Here is a 15281-nt window from a genome sequence, read left to right on the forward strand (position 1 = left end):
TCTAAGTTAGACTCACTCTCAAGAAATAATGGAGGTGTTGTGAGAGCAACAGAATGGCAGTGTAAGAGAATAAAGGAAATACTCCTAGGGCTCAAGAGTACTGACTTAGAGGATCCCTAGAAATTGTTTATATAAGTGAGGGTTTACACTTATCACGAAGGAAATTGGGTGCACAGATCAATCATTTTTCGTAATAGATCATGCATCCCAAATTCCTGCCTAGATATTTCGTTCATTCATCTCAGTCATTCGTCATGCGATTATCAAAACCATTTTGCAATCGTGACCGAGCTGTCGCTTATTGGATAGAAAGTTTGAAATTTGAAGGACTCTTCCTGCACTTCTGGGGTCAGTCATGTGGCGTGTATTCAATTGGATGTCTCGTAGCGAGCTTTTGTTAATTGATTTGCTACATCAGTTGTGGTTGATTCTATAGTGTATCAATCACATCTTAAATTAGTGATTATATATTTTGAGATAGCTGAAGTAGCACCTACGTTGAATGCAAATCATCGACCCCAAATTGTAGGGTTTCTTTTTTGTTTTTCGGGGGTGCAGGGGTGTAGAAATTGCCAGACATTTCCCACTCAACTGGTGAGAGAGTTTTCCATACAAAGAGAATGTCGTTGGGATATTGGTGCTCTAGTAAAATTTGCCACACATCCAAGTTGCACAGGCCTTCTACAACCGTGAGATGTAGAGGACTCCCTATCTATCTACGGCCAATAGAAACTAAAATTTCTTTACCATGGAAAGCAGTCAGGTCATTGATGCCCTTCTTGCTATTTGAGCAACTGGATGAGAATTAAGGAACCAGGCATTTCCTTAGAATCCTCGCTCAATTCATCCCATTCCCGGGCACACCAGAAACACATGAGAATGATCTAAGCATACTAAGTTAGGTGCCTAAGGCTAAACTTTGTCTAACAATATCATGATGACTCGCAGAGAAATTTTTACATGACCGAAGTTTGCCGGCTCCTCCGCAGAAAACCCATCTTCCTGCTGGGTTTTAACTTTCGTTTGGGTGTCACAGAATGCAACGAAAAAATGTGATAAGTCGGAAAACCGTAACAAATTTTACTACTACACGGGTGCGACGCTCTTGGAGATAGACCTTGAGTCCCTGTAAAAATTTCTTTTTTTTTGGGGTGTTGGTGGGGGAGGGGGGGGGGGGGGTGGTGTGTGTTAGAAGTACAAATTTCTTTCAAGCACATGAAATTCTAGGGTCCCGTACGTGGACCAGGTAAAGTTACAGATACACGTTCGAGGGCATGACATCACTGGTCAACAACAATAATAATGCGCATTTATAATTACCAATCGCTACCATGTTTCAGCATCACTTTGCTTCCTGCGGCTGTACCTTTTGGCCTTTTCCTTTGTATCTTTCTGATTCGTATCTATGCTTTTTTCCTTTATGAGGTTGGAGTTTATTTATACTAATTTAAAGAAAATATATCCATATAAATCAAAAGATAAACTTAAAAAAAAAATCAAATAATACAGTCCACAAAATAGAGCCATATCTTCTCCTATATATGTCACCATCGATCCATTCAGAGCAAACGCCCACCTCCCCTTCCCCGCCCCGCCAGGATCTATAATAATCCACCAGTCCTCTCAGAGGCTCAGCACATCCACCACAGCAACAATCCCTTGGCCCTTTCAAGGCTAACAGGGGAGTCCCCCTTCTTCTTCTTGGTTTCTTTTTTTGGTTGGGGTCGAACACTTGAACGTCCTGGGGATCTTTTCAAGTGTGCAAGCGAAATAGCTGGAGCCATATCTTCTCCTATATATGTCACCATCGATCCATTCAGAGCAAACGCCCACCTCCCCTTCCCCGCCCCGCCAGGATCTATAATAATCCACCAGTCCTCTCAGAGGCTCAGCACATCCACCACAGCAACAATCCCTTGGCCCTTTCAAGGCTAACAGGGGAGTCCCCCTTCTTCTTCTTGGTTTCTTTTTTTGGTTGGGGTCGAACACTTGAACGTCCTGGGGATCTTTTCAAGTGTGCAAGCGAAATAGCTGGAATGGAGCAACGCCAACAACATTTCCTTTTGCTGACTTCCCCGGCCCAAGGCCACATCAACCCGGGTCTCCAACTTGCCAAACGCCTCGCCCGCACCACCGGCAGTCGCGTCACCTTTTCCACCGCCATCTCCGGGCACCGCCGCATGTTCCCGTCCTTAGCCAAACCCGACGAGGAAGTAGACGACGGCATCCTCTCTTTCATCCCCTACTCCGACGGCTACGACGACGGCTTCAAAGCCACCACCGACGACGTCACTACCTACATGTCCAGGATCAAGCTCGTTGGATCCAGAACTGTCTCCACACTTGTCCAGGACCTCGCCGCACGTGACCGCCCCGTGTCTTGCATAATCTACACCCTCATCTTGCCATGGGCCATGGATGTGGCACGTGATTGTGGCGTCCCCTCTGCCCTCTATTGGATCCAGCCTGCTACCGTCTTTTCCATCTACTACCACTACTTCCATGGCTACGATGAGCTCATCACCTCGCACAGTCACGACCCAGTGTTTGCTGTGAATTTACTGGGGTTGCCGCCGCTCCAGATTCGGGACCTCCCATCGTTCTTCTCCAACACCAATCCCGAACATCCCTACTATTCAATTTTTGGTAGGTTCAGAGAGTTATTTGAAATGCTGGATCGAGAAGAGAAGAGCTCGAAGCCAAGAATTCTGATGAACACCTTTGACGCGCTGGAGACCGATGCAATCAAGGCTATAGACAACATGGAACTCGTCGCGATAGGGCCACTGGTCACGTTCCTTCCGTTGGATGGCAAGGATTCAAACGGCATCATCTCAGAGGGCAATCTTTTCAAACCGGATAACAAGGGATACATGGAGTGGCTGGACTGCCAGCCGGAGAGATCGGTTGTCTATGTGTCCTTTGGAAGCCTTTCGCTGATGACGAAGCAACAGTTGGAGCAGATGTTATGGGGACTAAAGGAGAGCGGGAGGCCGTTCCTGTGGGTGGTGCGGAAGGACAACAGAGGGGAAGGGGTTGAGCCGGAGGACGGAGAGAATGGGATGGTGGTGGAGTGGTGCTCCCAGGTCAAGGTGCTGTCGCACCCCTCGGTGGGGTGCTTCGTGACTCACTGTGGATGGAACTCGACATTGGAGAGCTTGGTGTACGGGGTGCCGACGGTCGGCGTGCCGCAATGGACAGACCAAGCGACGAATGCAAGACTGGCGGAGGCGTGGGGGACGGGGGTGAGGGGAGAGGTTAACGAAGAGGGAGTCCTGGAAGGGAAGGAGTTGAAGAGGTGTTTGGAGGTGGTCATGGGAGAGGGGGAGAGAGGGATGGAGATCAGGAGAAAGACAGAGATGTGGAGGGACAGAGCACGGGAGGCCGTCCGTGAAGGGGGGTCATCTGACGGGAATCTCAGGACTTTTGTGGAGGACATCGCAAGCAACAAATGAAAACGGTCGAGATGTCTAGATTAAGCATCACGCATTTGCCTTATGTTGTCATCTAGTACAATGCAATGGTTGGTGTTTTCTTCTTCTTTTTTGTTTTTTTCGGGTAACATAAGGAGCAAATGCTGTTGTATTGACGTAGTAAGGCAGCGGTTTCAAACGGAAGAAATGGGAACAAAGAAAACAGAGGGCCAACCCAAAGCATAGGCCAGCAACAGTAGCCAGGTTGCAAAAACAGTTAAACAATGGCCCAGCGACTAGAAAAGTAAGATAAATAGTCCAAAATTACAGCAAAAAGGATGTGTACATAAGTCAAAAAGTGGAGTAGTTACAATGTGTACCCAAGAATGATGTACATAGCATAGAAGGAACCAAGCAGCCGACCCGCAGCAAGGCGTAAAGTATCCTGAAATTGAGTGAATAAAACAAAAGCACAGTATGAGGAACAATCGATTAATAATGAGGTAGCTTCATTCAAGATAGCAGCTAAACTTGCCGAAAAACAGAAGAAAGAGTACCACTGTAACCCAGTTAAGTAATGAGTGCCGTAAATTCAGAGAGCACGATGTCCAGTCTCCAGAAACATCATAATCAGCCCAGGAATAACAGAGAGGAGTCCAAACACAGCATGCCGGGAGGCATAACAGTAAGTATAAAGAACAGTAGAATATAGCAACATAGACCAATACTGAACACCTGATACAAAGACATAAAACTTGACAACCATAACAACCACAGAGGCCACTGTGGCTTAAAAGGGAGCAGTTGTAAACACAATATTAGAAGCATCTGCTTGCAACAAAATTAAATATTGAATAGGCAACATGATCGAGGAATCGCAGAGAAAATCCCCTCGTAAAGCGAGCTTAGCCATAAAAATCCACCACCATATTGGCCTCTCGAAATGTATGGATAATTTTAAAACATGTATGAGATGACAACCAATGCCGTAAATCTTGCAGTATTGGCGAATGCTGAAATTTATGAATAGAAGAAGTGAGTTACCAATTTATCAAGTTAAGAAAGTCACCTTCAACTCTTATGTGCATATAATTGCTGGATAGCAACCCTAACACAAATCCATGCTGTTACAAGTTCTTTTATTTGTATCTGTATTAGTATTAAAATGCTTGCCCTCATTCAAAAATTTTTCGGATAAAATTTTGACCAACTGTCGGAGAAAAAAGAATGAATTGATTTTGTAGGATTTTCAAAAAAAATTTTGATTTCTTCTGAGAGCAGATGATTAGTCATCTGCTTCTCACGTTCCATGAATAATTGGGACATTGAGGAAGATTCAAAAACTGCAAAAGGGACTGAGCAATGCCTTAGTTTTTTACCTCACGCCCAAAGTAGCCTAGACTTGTGGTCTCTGATCACATATCCCTAACCTGCTTGATTAGAACACACTGAAGCATCAAAAGTGACCTTGAGAACTCCATAGGGGGGAGATAGCCACGACGTCGATTGCGAAGAGCGAAGAGAAGGATTGTGTGAAAAAAATTACCCTAGAGCCTAGACGGAGCATCTCGCTGGTAACATGCAGAATTTGTGTGAGCAGAAAAAGCAATAGCCCGACGCACTACTTGAGATGGGAGGGAAGCAATGTGATTGAAAACTTTGTGGCCAAGCTATGTATGCCAAGACTACCTTCTGTCCGTTCCCTTCTGAAGACGTTGCCATATAATCAAGTAACGCTGGCAAGGAATTCGGACAATAAGCTAGCCGGCACATAGAACAAAGCCTCTACCAGCATTCCTGAGCAACAACACAGGTCACAATAATATGCTGAAGATCTTCAATTTGCTTAGGACATAGATCACAATGTTGCTCTGATATCAGCAGTCCACAACGAGCTAAATAAGCCTTACAGGGCATCCGATTTCACAAAAGTTGCCACCAAAATAATTTGACTAGAGGCAAAACTTGTAACTTCCAAATCCAGAAAAGGTTAAAGATGCAGTAGAATGAGAATGATAGGAAAGCTGGGCCATATCATGCAAAGTCACAGTACGCAATTTTGGGTTGCCCCAAACAAGAGCTCATGTGCAAGAGGAATAGCACAAATTTGTGTCATCGTATCAGCCGAAAACAAGGAAGCAAGAAGTGGCACATTCCATGTCCAAGAGGGAGTAATAAGGTCAGCAACCTGCATATCAAGACATTGGGAATTCATATTAAGATAAGTAGGTGATGCTATCAATGGAATAGTAGAAAGGTAGGGGTGTGTATAGACATTAACATGGGCTGCTAAACCAAGCATTCATTGGAACTGAAACCGCACAAGAGGGCTGAGTGAAGAAATTTTCGGCCAAACAACAGAGAAACGACGAGGTGTCCGATATTGAAACCATGTACCATGAAATTGATACTTAGCTTGGACTAACCTGGCCCAAAGCGAAAAAGAATCCAGCACCAAGTTCGTAACAAGCTTGCACAAGCTCTGATGACGACGATGTATCAAGGAAACCAAACCGAGACCCCCCTGAGATTTGGGTGGACGAATACTGTGGTTACTATTTTTTAACACACAAGTTGCTGAGTTGCATGTAATGCCATTTCGTATCTCACAGCTCACTACTCTAACCGCGTCCGGCATGGAAACTCGTATTTTAATTTTATTGTGCAGCAAATAGGGGTGAAAGTAACATAGATATTTTTTGTCTAAATTTATTTTTATATCCGTTCAATACATATATATAGATAGAAATTTTAGGATTCAACTATATCTATATTTGTATCTATATTTGTATCTATAACCCTAAAAAAAAATGGACATAGATATAGATAAGCAACTATCCGATCCATATCCTAATATCCGAATCTATATGTAATCTTATATAATTTTATATAGTACTTATTAATTTTTAAAAAAATATATAATATATAAACATATTATTAACTTGATTTATCATATATTTAGTAATATCTTTGATTATGTAATTATAAAATTTAATTATCTAAGTTATATCCGTAATTATATCTATATTTCAGTATCTGAATTGTATCCGTATTCATTTAAAATAAATATAAATATAAATTTTTTTATCTGAATAATATCCATATCTATATTTGTATTCATCAGATAAAATAAATATGAAAACGGATATATGTTAGTATTTGATCCGTATCCAATTCAATTTCAGCCCTAGCAGTAAACTTAAATTAGACCTTTCTTGCGTCGTTACCTAAACGTCTATCAATTTTCTATAATAAAGATTACCATCTCGATCACGAAGCAATTCTAATTTTATTACTAAAATTTTAAATTATCACTACTTTTACATTTGAATATTCACTTAAGCAATAACTGATACGGCGTGTGAAGGTTAAAAATTTATTTTCCCCTCGGAGAAATTATTGGATAGAATAATTCTACCATGTATATATATCTCGAACTATCTAATAACAAACCAGCCAGCATATCATCTATTATTGAAAAAAATATATTATTATTTTAAAATTAAAAAAGACCTATCGACATAAATTGAAATTGGAACTCGCTTATCATAATAATTGATGCATAGATCATCTTAAACTGAATACAATTAATTCTTACATCCTTTATTTGTAATCTTTATTATTAGGTAGACTCATTCTATCACATAGGATATAGACAAAGCCAATAAAAATTTTACACACCTTGACAGCTAACAATGATTAACCATAATTTAGCAGAACCGCTAATGGCTTGAATGTTTTTATTGGTTGTGAAAAACTGAACCATGTTTTAAATGAAAAGAAAGATGGAGCCCATCTCATGGTGTAGTAGAACCATTAATAGCTTAAAAATTTCTATTGGCTACGAGGTAAAGAGCTAAACCATGTTTTGGATTAAAAAAAAAAGTGGAGTACACTGAAGGAAAATAACTTTTTCATAATGAACCATATTATGGACAAAAAAAAAGAGATGGGTCCACCATAGAAAAAAAACTCCCGTCTATTCCAAATTTTTTCATTATAGCACGCCCCACTATCATGGTGGACCATATTCTTTTACCTCTCTCACTCGGTCTCCATTTGGTTGGGATATCAGAAAATAAATTTTATATCAAATTATCATATTTGATATAAAAAATAAAAGAGAAAGATGATAACAAAAATTAGTAGATCTTATGCTTATTTTTTGAAGAGATTGGGTAATACAAATACCATGACGATGTTGGTATTTAGTAAATTTTTGAGGAATGATAATCCATGCTTCACAATATCCTCAATTGGTGCTGAATGAGATATTGATGACAATGAAATTATTGAAAATAATAAAGCTCAAAAAAATGAAATACATTTATAATCATTGAATTTATTTTGATGTCTTTCTAAATTTATCCAATAAAAATTTATTACAAAAAAATTAAGATGCGGATGATATTATGCAAAAGACTATGCGATTATAATTATTATATAAAAAAATTTGGAGATGATGCTATCTGGCATTAAAAAAATACTTTATGTTAATAGGTATATTATAAATTTGATCATATTTCTATATAAAAATATTTCTAACCAAATATAGTATTTTTTTTTCAGTATCATTTCTTGAAGTAATTGTTCCACCAACCAAACATAGTAAAAATAATTTTTCTTAATAATTATTTTTTCAGATAAATAATTTTCAGATATCATCAGATTATCCCCTAATTTGATATATTCCAACCAAATATATCCCTCAGCAAAGATTTTATTCAAAATATGGTAGATCATACTTTTTTTTTTGTATTGAAATCATGATTCACCTGGGGCTCATAAAAATGAGTGCTTTACCTAAATAATTTTTTAAAAAATTATTTATAAAAATAATCTAATTTTTAACTTATTTACCAAAGTAATGCAAACTTCATAAAATGCCATTCAAAATGGCGTTTTATGATGTCCACGTCACCACCCTTTTTCCATCCTTTTCCATGTGGACGATGAAAAAAAAAATTAAAATCATCATTTCAAATGACGTTTTTTAAAATATCATTTGAAATGATATTTTTTGAAAACGTCATTTGAAATAGCATTTTCAAAAAATCATTCCAAGTGACAATTTTAATTATTAACTTTCTAAAAAAATAAAAAAATAAAAAAATAAAAAAATTTAATTTTAATTTTAATTTTTTTAAAAAAATAAAAATTTTAATTTTAATTCAAATAAAAATCATCATTTCAAATTAGTATTTCCATTTCAAATTATCCTTTTAAAAAATATATCTAAAAAATATTAATGTAAAAAAATAAAAAATATCATAAAAAAATTAAAAAAAATAAAATTTTAATTTTAAATTTTAAAAAAATATAAATTTTAATTTTAATTCAACTAAAAATCATCATTTCAAATTACAATCCCCTTTTCAAATTAATTTTTTTAAAAAATACCATAAAAGAAGAAGAAAATGAAAAGAAAATGAGAAAATAATAAAAATTATAATTTTAAATTTAAAAAAATAAAATTTTTAATTTTAATTCAAATAAAAAACATCATTTCAAATTATTTTTTAAACTTTAAATTAATTTTTTAAAAAAATATCTCAAAAAAATATCATAAAAAATAAAAAATAAAAAATACCATAAAAAAGAAAAAATTAGAAAAATGAAAAAAATAGAAATTTTAATTTTAATTTTAAGAAATTAAAAATTTTAATTTTAATTCAAATAAAAAATATCATTTCAAATTACTAAATTAATTTAAAATTAATTTTGTTAAAAAAATTCCAAACAAAGGAAAAAATACCTAGAAAAATGCCAAAAAGGGTATAAATGGAGAAAATTAAAATTATAATTTTAAATTATAATTTTAATTAGAATTAAAATAAATTAAAATTTTAATTTGAATTCTAAAAAAATTAAAAAAATAAAAAATGCCATAAAAAGTGAATAAAAGGGAAAAAATGGGAAAAAAAATAAAAATTATAATTATAAATTTTTTAAAAAAATTAACTTTAATTTAAATAAAAATTATCATTTCAATTTACTATACCCATTTTAAATTAATTTTTTTATTAAAAAATCACATAAGAATAACTAAAAAATTAAAAAAAATAAAAATTACTATCCCCATTTGGTGAGGCAACCATCACGTTATTTTTTATATTTTTTTTATAATTTAAAATTTTAATTTTAATTTTCTCCCATTTTTACTCTTTTTGGTATTTTTTTAGAAATTTTTTTCCTTTGTTTTGAATATTTTTTAAAAAATTAATTTTAAATTAATTTAGTAATTTGAAATGATATTTTTTATTTGAATTAAAATTAAAAATTTTAATTTCTTAACATCAAAATTATAATTTTTATTTTTTCTAATTTTTTCTCATTTTTTTTCTGTGGTATTTTTTATTTTTTTAATTTTTATGATATTTTTTTAAGATATTTTTTTAAAAATATTAATTTGAAATGGAGAAAGTAATTTAAAATGATGTTTTTTATTTGAATTAAAATTAAAATTTTTATTTTTTTAAATTTAAAATTATAATTTTTATTATTTTTTATTTTCTTCTCATTTTTTTCTTCTTTTATAGTATTTTTTTAAAAAAATAATTTGAAAAGGGGATTGTAATTTGAAATGATGATTTTTATTTGAATTAAAATTAAAATTTTTATTTTCTTAAAATTTAAAATTATAATTTTTATTTTTTCAATTCTTTTTTATGATATTTTTTATTTTTTTTACATTAATATTTTTTCAGATATTTTTTTAAAAAAATAATTTGAAATGGAAATACTAATTTGAAATGATATTTTTATTTGAATCAAAATTATAATTTTTATTTTTTTAAAAATTTTAAATTGTAATGTTTATTTTTTTTTCTATTTTTTTATTTTTTTAAAAAAATTAATAATTAAAATCGTCACTTGAAATGGTGTTTTTGAAAACACCATTTCAAATGGCATTTTAAAAAATGTCATTTGAAATGATAATTTTTTTTTTGTCGTCCACGTGAAAAAAGGATGAAAAAGGGGTGGTGACGTGGATATCATAAAATATCATTTTGAATGGCATTTTATGAGATTTGCATTACTTTGATAAATAAGTTAAAAATTAAATTATTTTTATAAATAATTTTTTTTAAATTATTTAGATAAAGCAAGCTCATAAAAATTTTTCAGTCATTAATAATTTTTTGCTAAATCATGATTGATCATGATTGATATTTAATCAAAAATTAAACGACGTGTAGAATTTTTATTGATTTTATCTACGAGATGGTAGGATGAGTTTATCTAGTAATTTATGAGGCAATTGTATACGTTAATGATCGCAGGTACCTACCGCAATTTATGTACGAAATCGGTAATCCACAGTACCCCAGATGGTGCGCCCCAAATAATTCCTGAATTTCGACTTACCCCGGCAGCGATGCTTTATTGATGTCACCATGGTTCACGTCCAGTACTGCTTCCCATACGTGCCAAGTTCTCTTATCCGGCAGCCCAATCTTCCCCAAATGTAATGAGATGGACTGAGAACCAATCAGCTGCGGCCAGTGGGATACTTTATACATCTCCACAGTCGTCACTCCCTTGCCCTTGAGCCATGCATTTGACCAGTTCACCGGAAAATGCTGCTGGAAGAAATTATATTCTGTACCGCATATTATCAACTTGTGATGAGTGGAGCCTATGGAAATGAAATGACATGCTTAATCTGACGCACAGCCGCATATGGTACAGGACATATTTTGAAACAAAAATCATATGGGACGGACATTATAAACTGTTATATGAGATGGATTTCATAATGTATGATGTATCTCTTAATATTAATTTTAAAAAATTAATTAAAATTTTTTTTAAAAAATTTATTGATAGAGTTATTAATTTTATAATTAAAATATTTTTTTTTCAATACATAAAAATACATACTATATGACTATATGATGCATACTAAATATATAAGTAGGTGATATATACTATAAGTTTTTTTGATATACGTCCGCAATGATTCAATACACACCTACAGCTAAATTGATATATAATTTACCAAATTTAGTATTCACCGATACATAATATATGACTCGTTAATATATACCTAGTGAAATATTCATCCAATATCCCAATACATATCTTTAGATAAAGCGATACATAATTTTTAAAATATAGCATTCATCAGCATAAAGTACATGAGCAAATAATACATACTAAATGGCTTATTAACATATACTGTAAGTTTTTTTGATACACACCCATGATATGAAGACGATCGCCAATTGGGAGAGTACGATTAGTACATCCTTCAAGGAGGATCCTCTAGGGCTTAAGATTGATCCTGATGGTTGTGTCGGGATGGCATCGCCCGGAGAGCGGGTTAAGATAATTGCCGATGTTCCGTGGTTTGTTGCAGATGCCAGACGGTATCCGTTAGCGCTAAGCTGTCCAATCGTCAGGGTTCCGCTACCACAAGCAGTTACTCTAGTTATGCCAACTATTGTAAAGTAGATGGGTGGGTAGCTCTGCCCCACACCTGATGGAAGAGAGTGGAGCAGCATGGCATACTCTCTTCTCAAAATTGGACTGTGGCGTTGCTATCCTTTCTCTAGCGTCAAATTTATTGTGGCAAATTTCCAACTCGAGTTGGAATGGTTGGAGCATGGCAGTGTTCGATAAAGCCGACAATGATTGGACATGCAAAACAAGCTTTTAGTTGAGCTTGATATCGATAAAAATTTTCTGATGTTCCAGTCAGATATCCAGAATAGATGAGAGAGAGTGCAAAAGGTGCCTTACTCTTTTTTTTTGGAGTCCTTGTTCCTCTTTTACGAAGGAATTGCAGAGAAGAACGTCGTGGGAGGCCATTTTCGATTTCTCCTGATGTACTATTTTGGACTGGAATGATTTGATAAGACCATATCCAATGTGCATGCAACCAGCTATTCTTATGAGTGGCTTGATCTAACATCAAGTGATGTAATTTGATAGGACTGCATAAGGGTCTCTACTAATTATTTCGAATGTATCGATGGGACTTGACATCCCACCACATGGATCGCTGGAGATGAGGGTCGGTAGTTGATGTGTGGTTTGATCACCATTAGGGCTCGTCCAGGCCGTCGGGTTTGTCGTCAGAGTTTTATTTGCTGCCCCAGAGGCCTAAGGTTGAGGTGGCAGACCACACCATACTATCTCAAAAAAATTAAGAAACTAAAAACGGAGGAATTTACATAAATTTTTCAAGATCCTTACGGCATTATTGCAGTCAAACATACCACGTGTAGCGTTGAATAACAGAGGTAATAAGCCACACAAAAAGCCGACTACGAGGTCTTATTTGGGATAGCATTTTTCAGTGATCTCGGAATCAGATTTACCATACAATGCAATTAAATAGCACTACAATACTGCCGTTGGTCCCGACATCTTTCTCCCGTTGCGGCCTTCATTCAGTAGCTTTTCTCATGACCTCCTCCACGAAAGCTCTGAGATTGCGATCCGATGACCCTCCGTCTCCGATGGCCTCTCTTGCGTCGTCCCTCCATTTCTCTGCTTGCCTCCTGATCTCCACTCCCAACTCTCCTTCCCCCATTACCGCATCCAAACACCGCTGCAACTCTTTCCCCTCCAATACCCCCTCTTCGTTAAGCTCACCCCTTATACCCGTCCCCCACGCCTCCTCCGCCATGCACGCGTTCATCCTTTGGTCCAAAATCTGCGGCACCGCTACAGTCGGCACCCCATATGCCAAGCTCTCCAAGGACGAGTTCCACCCGCAGTGAGTCACGAAGCACCCCACTGATGGGTGCGAGAGAACCCTCGTCTGTGAGCACCACTCAACCACCATTCCGTTTTCCCCTTCCACCAGCTCAACCCCTTCCCTTGGATTGTCCTTCCTCACCACCAATAGATACGGCCTCCCGCACTCCTTCAGCCCCAGTAAGATCTCCTCCAGCTGCTTTTTCCTTGCGACGATCACGGTTCCGAACGACACGTACACCACTGACCTCTCCGGCTTGGTATCCAGCCACTCCATGTACGCCTTCCTGTCGGACTTAAAGAGATCGGTTGCGGAGGTTAGCTCCTCTGCATCCCTATCTCGTGTACACGCGGATGGGAGCAATGGGCCTACCGTGATGACGTCCACCTCGTCACCGACCGCGGCGAGTCCATCGACTTCCAATACGTCAAAGCTGTTCACCAGCACTGTTGGCCGGGGCCAGGCTTTCTCGCTATCGGTTGCCGCAAACACCTCTCGGACGGTGTTGAGGCTAGAATAGAGCAGATCGTCCGCGGAGATGGTGAGGAGAGACGGGAGGTCCCGAATATGGAATGACCGCAGCCCCGGTAATCTCACCGTAAAGAGTGGTTCACTCCGATGGGCTGCGACGAGACCGTCGTAGCCGTGGAAATAGTGGTAGTGGATGGCAAACACGGTGGCTGACTGAATCCAGTAGAGGATGGAGGGGATGCCGTGATCGCATGCCACATCGGCTACCCATGGTGAGAAGAAGGTGTAGATGATGCACGTGACAAGGCGGCCACGAGCACTCAGACTGGCGACGAGGCTGGAGAGGTTTTCCGACGCGATCTGCTTGGATCGGCTTATGAAGTGATCGACTTCGTGTCTGCTATGGTAATCGTGGAATCCGTCATCGTAGCCGTCGGAGAAGGGGATGTAGGAGATGAGGCCATCTTCTACTTCTTGGTCAGGGGCGGCGGAGGATGGGAACATGCGACGGTGGGCAGAGACAGGTGTGGAGAAGGTGATGCGAGCGCCGGCGATCTGAATGAGGCGGTTGGCGAGGTGGATGGTGGGATTGATGTGGCCTTGGACCTGGTAGGTCACCAACAGGAAGTGCAACGGCCGCCGCGGATTCATAGTGATGAGCTCTGAATACATTGCAGGTGGGGGTGGGGGGGGGGTGTTGGTTGTGCTGGTGGAGGAACTGCAGCTTAATTTATCGAAAGAAATGGCCTCTTTCTCACAACGGATAACTTAATGCGGTGGAGCCCACAATAATTCGGCCTTTTTGCCATAATTGTGATTTCTCGAGAAATGATTAGCTTGATTCAATGAATGAGATAGAGTTTTTTTTTTAAAGTGAATATGAAAGAGGGTGATAGCGTCCTGGCCCTTTTGGGGGTAAATTGCTGACCCGGTAGGACCTACAGCTCGCGTGCTTGCCACGCAAACAGGAGAAGTGCCAGCGTTCCTTCCTCCAAAGGCCGAAGCCAATATATGGGCGATGCAAGGGTAGCCCGGCCCATTTCATGAATATTATTAAGTTTTCTATGCCACGTGGTCGGGAAGATTGGTTCAACCAGTCAGACAATTTGCCATCATTTCGCTTTTTGAGGAAAAGATAAGAGACCGACGAGAGTGATTGAATATTAAATTTCAATCGCATCGGTGAGTCCGTGAAATTTTGTATGTAAATTTAACAAGCACCATTTTTCCGGCGCAACAATTCTTAAAGAATATGATGTGGGACGGGATATTTCCTCCCGCATCTATTTTAACCCAAAAGCCAAAAGCCTTCTTCTATTAATGAAGTCCATTGATCCCATAACATTTTTTTAAAAAAAATATACGTGCGGAGAGAGGCCATCTTGCTGCATCCTGTCTTCTTCCCCACGAGGCCTTTCTTCCTATCGAACAAATTCTTTTCTATCCTTATACGATTCTTAATCCTGTGAAGATGTTTAGAACATAGTATTTACTGATATGTAGTATGGATGATATATATCTAGCAAAATCATTATCTAACACTATAATACATATCTTTAGGTAAATCCATATGCAGTTTTCTGAACAGACCGTGGAGATGATGGACTTCTGGATGAAGTCTTCCATTTTACGCTCGATGATTTGCGCCAGGGGTTCGGCCTCCACCCACTTGGTGAAGTAGTCGATCG

At 37.4% G+C, this 15281-nt stretch overlaps 2 protein-coding genes across 2 annotated transcripts; one reads left to right on the forward strand and one right to left on the reverse strand.

Annotated features, from left to right (window-relative positions):
* The first annotated feature begins 1737 nt into the window (after positions 1–1737).
* On the forward strand, positions 1738–3541 carry LOC140856695 (crocetin glucosyltransferase, chloroplastic-like). The gene has a single exon (XM_073254891.1). It carries the CDS (start codon positions 2037–2039, stop codon positions 3453–3455), a length of 1419 nt encoding a protein of 472 aa, XP_073110992.1. The 5' UTR covers positions 1738–2036; the 3' UTR covers positions 3456–3541.
* Positions 3542–12691: 9150 nt separating this feature from the next.
* On the reverse strand, positions 12692–14279 carry LOC140856696 (cyanidin 3-O-rutinoside 5-O-glucosyltransferase-like). The gene has a single exon (XM_073254892.1). The coding sequence runs from the start codon at positions 14263–14265 to the stop codon at positions 12808–12810; it is 1458 nt and encodes a 485-aa protein (XP_073110993.1). The 5' UTR covers positions 14266–14279; the 3' UTR covers positions 12692–12807.
* Positions 14280–15281: the final 1002 nt, after the last annotated feature.

The sequence above is a fragment of the Elaeis guineensis genome, chromosome 3, assembly GCF_000442705.2.
Source record: "Elaeis guineensis isolate ETL-2024a chromosome 3, EG11, whole genome shotgun sequence".
Taxonomy (NCBI): domain Eukaryota; kingdom Viridiplantae; phylum Streptophyta; class Magnoliopsida; order Arecales; family Arecaceae; genus Elaeis; species Elaeis guineensis.